The following is a 6,575-nucleotide window of genomic DNA, read 5'->3' on the forward strand; positions in this document are numbered from 1 at the left end:
ATGAGCCTTTTCTGCAGCTGGGATGACAATTACGAAGCGTCGTAATCGCTTGAAGGCTGATGTGGTCGAGGCCCTTCAAGTTCTTCGCTTTATGTTTCAGCGTGAATTGATCTTTCGTGAGGCTGCTCCAACTTCTGTTCTGGAGGCTGAGTTGGAGAAGGAACTGGTTGGAGAGGGTGGTGATGGGAATATCTTGATGTCAGAGGAAGAAATTTAAATCTGTTATGCAGTACAATAGGCACAATATAGCTTTTGGCACATTTTGGTATTAGAAGCCCTGGCCCAGGCCCAAGCCAGGCCCAAGCCAGGCCCAAGCCAGGCCCAAGCCAGGCCCAAGCCAGGCCCAAGCCAGGCCCAAGCCAGGCCCAGGCCCTTGGGGTGGGCCTGGCCTGAGTTTTCACCAGGCCCGAGCCCTCTGAAGCCAGGCCCAAGCCAGGGCTTTCAGACCAGGCCAGGCCCAGCACATCACTAACTGCACTTAGCCACAGGTACCACATCCCTTTGATATGTTTGTCTTTCTTTTGACATCTAACTTTACCCCTCGAATATGTGCTTATATTCGATATCTGCCTGTCGTTGTGATACTGTTATATTTCTCTTATTCATTCAATATGGGTAACTTAGCTACTCCTTATCTCATTATATTACTCCCTGTTTATCCCGAGCCTCATTTAGCCTAGCCGTACTTACTTATATACGAGTCGGAGTACTAGAGTTACCTGAGTGTTTTCTGGACCCCCGAATCCCAGACTTTTACCCTGTCATTCGACCGAAAGCATTCTTCTCTCTGTGTCGTTGCCTTCGAGCTTCGCACGCTAAATAGCCAACGCCACAACCATGTTACTCAATTACCAGATCGAGAAGTAATTTAAAGTTTCCGTTAGATAGAGCGAGGATATAGACGTGGCGTTTGAGACTCTTACAATACAAACTCGCTGCCTGCACCAATCACACGTGTACACCAACCATCTGAGCGTTTAGATATACGGAGAAATGAGGCAGAACTTCATGATTATCTCAGACGCTCAGTCTGTGTGAAAATGTGACATAGCTGGTGGAGATTCCCGCCAGCATGCCTGGTGCACCATTGGCCCTTCAAACACTGGTGTCTAGTATTCATAATTTCAACATTCTTTAGCATACAGTACCCGGGTAGACTCCCCTCCGATTGTCTCACGCAGCCTCCAGTCATCCAAGGTCCCTTCGTCCAGACTTGGTCGGCTATTTCACTATGGCGGCGAGTTGTTTCTTACTCGTCATTTATCATCACACGTCCTCCTTCGCACTTTGCTAACTCGTAGTCACAGGCCTTGCAGCAGCGCTTTCATACGGTGCTGCTTCCGAACTCTTATGTCGCTCTACCACCTTTCATGCAGACAATACACAACCAGTCGTGATGACCGAAGCAAACATAACCCGTCCGGTGTCTAAACTCTCCCAGATGCGCGATGCCGCACTGAAGCTCGGCCAGTTCATGAGCATCCAAGGTGCACATCCATTTATCACTATTTATTACGTTCTCCGTCGCTGATCCGGGCGCCAGATACTCACCTCCTACCCCAGAAGTCGACAAAATCTTCTGCCACATTCAAGACAGTGCGCAATACATGACAGACTGGCAAATGAAACAAGTGCTTTGTACATCTCTAGGCAAATCATGGGTCGACAATTTTACATTGTTCGACTGTATACTATTTGCAGCTGCGAGCATCGGTCAAGTGCACAACCCTGTCCTCGCTCCCAGTCAGAGTTCGTCTGGCAAAGATGGTCAACGTGTCGCTGTCAAGATCCAATTCCCAAACATTACCAAATCAATCTGAAGCAACCTTGGCTATGTCGAGATGCTTCTTCTTACCGCTGGAAGCTTGCTTCCCCGGGGATTGTACCTTGACCGTACGATTCAGGTGTGTATTCTACAGCGCTCTCCCTGTCGCGTACTGATTGGCTGTCTTTTGGTTCTCCCCCTTGCCTAATTTGTTCCTATCTGGATACTCGCCACCTCCTACCTGAATATTCAAGGTAACGAAAGGCGAGCTTCCTGACGAATGTGACTACTCATGCGAGGCAAGTTTCCTCGGGCGGTATGGGAGACTAAAGTGTTTTGGTGCAGATGCACGGTTCAAGGTCCGTGGGTGTGGCCAGGTACTGCAGAGCGTGTGCTTGTGATGGAGCATGCAGAAGGTGCCAGCGTTGGAGACACTATTATTGGAGCTCTGCCACAGGAGGAGCGGAATGAGGTACGCAATTTGTTTTCTTCTTCTATCATTGGTCTTGAATATCAAGAATATCGTGGTGGATTGCATCACGAATCATCGAGCTTGACACGTGAGTACATGAAAGAATTCATGGACAGCTGGCTCTGCCTCCTTCAAGCCGCTGCATCTGAGGATCGTACTGCATCCGAGGACCGTACTACATGCGCAGAATGGAGTCAAAAACTTGGATATCTCACAGGAGAAGAGAATAAAGTACGTTCATCCCCCGCCATCACCGTCCCGCACACGTATTCATGGAATATATTTGAATTACAGGTCATGCTAAATACGCACATCGATTCCATGGTCCTCCTGGCTACCCCCTTCAAACCCACGGAAACTGAGCGGGGCTTTCCTACTCGCTTCCAGGTTGGGTGCTGTGGTTGACACTAAGAAGCTGTGGGACCAAGTCACTAATTCGTACACATTTGGTTGAGGTTGGCCGGGCGCATGTCTTCGATGTAGTTGTAGTAAAGATACTTTCCGAAAAGTGACGTCTCTAGGTACTTGGGCCGATATTTTGGTGCTTCCACAACGCTGAGCAATGCTTTGCACTGCTCACTGATCACCGCTAGGTTTTACGAGGCCTTTCGAGTTTTTCCGTTCGTGTGTGTTGGTCAGCTTCACCGCTGAGTTTTGATTGATGCTCATCAACATCTTCCCTCCAATGCAGTACACGCAGTGATGACATCACAGGTGTCATGATTGGGGAGAGTATAAAAGTCTAATGATGCCGACGAGTGCACGTTGGATTCACTCGGTTCTCCAGCCCGCAAGGAATTCAAGCAAGAAAAGCCTCTTTCTTCGACTCCTTTGCTTTCATGGTATTCAGACGACGTCCGCCTGAGGCTCTCCGAGCCCACCCTAGGGCTCGTTCGTCGCGTAAAGCTAGCATTCAACTCCCTCTTCAGATGTCTGGCTTCCCTGCCAAGGCAATACGCTGTCTCGCGCAAGTATTACCACCTGTTGAGTCGGTCATCGGACCCAAGGCAGAATTGTTGTCCTGCATTTCTGCCTTAAAAGGTATTTTTTCCCCGTCTCAAACGTTATATATTCATGAATATTTGAATCCATATCATCATACCATATCATATTGCGTCCGGGACCTCACGCGAGGTTTCCTGTGCTGTGCCGCGGTCATTATAATCCTCCAGAGGAAAAAAATCGGCCACGCTGCATGCTGCAGCAAGGTAGCCTGAGGTCCGTGGATCGAGCGATGTCTTTGAAGCATGATGACGATATATACTGTGAAGAGCGTGAGAAAAATGGTGCTCTCCGCGTAGGTAGCGAGTGTGTCTTTCAGGATTGATGTCTTTGACATTCGTCCCGAAGATAGACTGACGACATATGTGGTCAGGTAGGTTCCGCATAAAGACCTCTATGTATGCTCACGGCAATGAAGCTTGCTGGCAGGAAGACCATCGTGAGGTACGAGATCTTTGAAAAGTAGTTTTGTCAGGATCTGATGTGTCACCTCGCTGAGAAAGGCAAAATACCTGTTTCGCTGAGTCTGTGATCGTCGCCTGTGCAAGACTATGCATATGCCTGCTATCCTCAATATTAACGATCGCAAATGCAAGGTTCATCGCGTTCTTCAACCGGTTGCTTAGCATTGTCTGTCGCCTTCCTAGACGATCAATTTCGATGAGCAAATTCCTGCACTCCTTCCTCATAAGCTCATTCCCCTCTACGCGCTGCTCGTCAGAGAAGACGGAGGACTCCATGGCCGGATTGGGGGTTTCCTCGATAAACGTTACTGATACCTCGAAATCATGAAGGAGTGATTGGTAGTGCAGGAGATGCGCTTCGAGGACATGAAGGTCGCGTGCAAGGTTGTTATCATACGTTTGCAGTACCGGTGACTCCTGAATGTGCGTGAGCAACATCGCTTCCACTACTGATCTTCGTCGTAGGAATATTAATGTGAAGGAACCTTACGCTCGGCACCTGCCACGAGTACACGATCATCATCTCAACTCCGGCTGCCGTGGAGCTCCTCCAGTCGTCCAAATGAATAAATGCGTCTACTAAGAGAGTCCTCTTGAGCCTCACGCGTCTGGCTATGTGGCTTCTCAGTCGAAAGAGGCTGTCAAAGTTCCCAATTTGGTAGGTCATACCTGTCCAAACACCGCCAACCCGCGGTAAAGGGTCGCGGTGTGCTCAAGGGTATGACTATCCTACACCGTACCCGTACCCTCCAAACCCGTCAGCATAGAACCGCGGTGTTACCCGTACCCGTGCGTTTCCCTAATCAAGCTGAACGTGTGTAGGCATCATAATTAACACATGTACAGAAACGGACGATCATATTCTCTTTTTCAGCTTTTGGGACATGAGATGAGTATCACATCACCGCATATCAACACGTCTCTGAAGGTCCCTATACCAGCATGCGTTGAGCGTTGCGCAGCCTAATCATGAACGTGCACAGTGCCATCATGAATTCCCAGCACCAGTGGTGATTATGCTAGCCTCGAGGCATGGCCCTTAAACCTGGCGTCTCATGCATGCGACCACATCCATAAAGAGAGGTGCGGAATGAACAAATGTATGCTCTAGACATCACCATGACCCTCATACCCTTGGCTATCTTGTTATACATACCGTTTGTTTACGCTTCACAACCAAGCCTCAATGGCACTTCTATCCCTACCCTCGACGTCAGTGACTGTCCATCCTGCAGTGACACCAGAACTTTGTGGGACATCCTATGGAGCTGCGCCGCAACACTCTTCGCATGCGCATGGACTGCCATCCACCCGAACATTCCGGGCATGAAAGAGGGAAAACTTGCCATGACCTCTCGTCGTCTATTAATCATGGTCATGGCGCTGATCGCCCCAGAACTCATGATCACCTGGGCCGCGCGGCAGTTTTTCAGTGCTCGTGCAGCTGCAAAGAAATTTAATGATGAATTTGGTTCGCAACATGCCCAGGCCAATGGCGACCATGGAGATATAGCAGAGAGTACAGCTACATTGCTTCATGAAATTTCAGAATCGGATGAAGGAAGTGCTCCCAAAGCTGCGGTTCGCAATTTTCGAGGTCGGTTACATGCTCAGACCCTCTCGTCAGCGGCAACTAACATTCAACTGATACCTTGACAGAATGGACCGTGACGCATGGGTTCTTCGCATGGATGGGTGGATTCATGCTCTATGTCAATGACAAGCCACGAGCCACTCTTGATCCCGATGAACTCCAGACATTTATTCGTGAGGGATCCGTGGACATGCCTGTCATCACGGAGGCAGAGATTGCAGATCGAAGCAAGGGTGATGGACTCTCGAAAGGCATTGCCATTCTTCAGCTCGTGTGGTTCGTCCTCCAGCTCGTCGCTCGTTACGCCCAGAACCTTCCAATCACACTACTTGAAATTGACACCCTGGCTGTAGCGGCATTGACCTGCATTGCCTACCGCATTTGGTGGAAGAAGCCTAAGGATGTAGGATGTCCTTATACTGTTCATTGGAAAACAACTGCATCTCTGCCGAGAAAACTAACCTACGAGTATGTCGATAATATTCTTGCTCGAGGCTGTTCTGATTCACCTACATTCTAGCAAGGACGATATACAAGATGTGCCTGTTTATTGTGACTGTTGTCCTTATTTCGTCTATCTTGTCTATCCCATTACGAGTCTTATGGGCATTGAAGTCACCATTTCCCCCCGTGCTGCCCGTTCACGTCGGGTTCCGTCTCTAGGTGGATATGGTGAGTATCATGGTGTTATCATAACCCTCATTGGATGTTTCTGTGGGATGGTGTTTGGAGGGATACATTGTCTGGGTTGGAATTTTTTGTTTCACAGACAGACGGAGCAGCTGTTATGGCGTGCAGCGTCCCTTATGATCATGTGTTCACCGGTACCTATCCTTCTTTCTTCCAGCTTTGTGTCGTCTGGCATGAGTAACTCATCTTCTGTTCTGCGTGATATTATCGGAATTTCTTTGTTTGTTGCTTCAATCATCAGCATTTTGATATACATTACTGCACGTGTTACATTAATTGTACTCTTGATCCTAAGCCCGCAATCGCTGCCGTCTGGCGTATACGTTACAGTAGCTTGGACCAAGTTTTTTCCACATTTGTAGTTTTCTTGCATCCCAGTCATCTACTATGATAACTCGCGTTACTCTTTTGGAACCACTATGTTGCAATCGGGGGTGCGAGGCGGGTACGACTCGGATACGTTCGAACCTAGTGCATAGCAGCCCGTAATCTCAACACGAGCAACGCTCGAACGTCAAAGCAAGCCCATGCTACCTGATCATGAACCAACATGATTCCATGGGATGGATTGTGACTACGACACAAACA

At 48.7% G+C, this 6,575-nt stretch overlaps 3 protein-coding genes across 3 annotated transcripts; 2 read left to right on the plus strand and 1 right to left on the minus strand.

Moving 5' to 3' along the window:
• Positions 1-1,072: 1,072 nt before the first annotated feature.
• On the plus strand, positions 1,073-2,691 carry EDB91DRAFT_1241250 (ABC1-domain-containing protein; the record flags this gene model as incomplete). Its single annotated transcript, XM_041322051.1, has 11 exons — positions 1,073-1,107; positions 1,182-1,237; positions 1,308-1,523; positions 1,564-1,781; positions 1,842-1,904; positions 2,020-2,124; positions 2,154-2,248; positions 2,284-2,325; positions 2,354-2,468; positions 2,532-2,624; positions 2,650-2,691. 11 exons carry the CDS (start codon positions 1,073-1,075, stop codon positions 2,689-2,691), a joined length of 1,080 nt encoding a protein of 359 aa, XP_041168192.1.
• Positions 2,692-3,461: 770 nt separating this feature from the next.
• On the minus strand, positions 3,462-4,360 carry EDB91DRAFT_1191622 (uncharacterized protein). The gene is made up of 2 exons (XM_041320538.1): positions 3,752-4,360; positions 3,462-3,692 (listed from the first exon to the last, which is right to left on the minus strand). Exons 1-2 carry the CDS (start codon positions 4,139-4,141, stop codon positions 3,609-3,611), a joined length of 474 nt encoding a protein of 157 aa, XP_041168193.1. The 5' UTR covers positions 4,142-4,360; the 3' UTR covers positions 3,462-3,608.
• A 376-nt stretch (positions 4,361-4,736) lies between these two features.
• EDB91DRAFT_1191625 (uncharacterized protein) lies at positions 4,737-6,417 on the plus strand. The gene is made up of 5 exons (XM_041320539.1): positions 4,737-4,759; positions 4,815-5,300; positions 5,363-5,780; positions 5,804-5,822; positions 5,849-6,417. The coding sequence occupies exons 2-5, from the start codon at positions 4,823-4,825 to the stop codon at positions 6,347-6,349; spliced, it is 1,416 nt and encodes a 471-aa protein (XP_041168194.1). The 5' UTR covers positions 4,737-4,759; positions 4,815-4,822; the 3' UTR covers positions 6,350-6,417.
• Positions 6,418-6,575: the final 158 nt, after the last annotated feature.

Source organism: Suillus paluster (genome assembly GCF_016628075.1).
Source record: "Suillus paluster strain FC165 chromosome Unknown EDB91scaffold_889, whole genome shotgun sequence".
Lineage (NCBI taxonomy): Eukaryota > Fungi > Basidiomycota > Agaricomycetes > Boletales > Suillaceae > Suillus > Suillus paluster.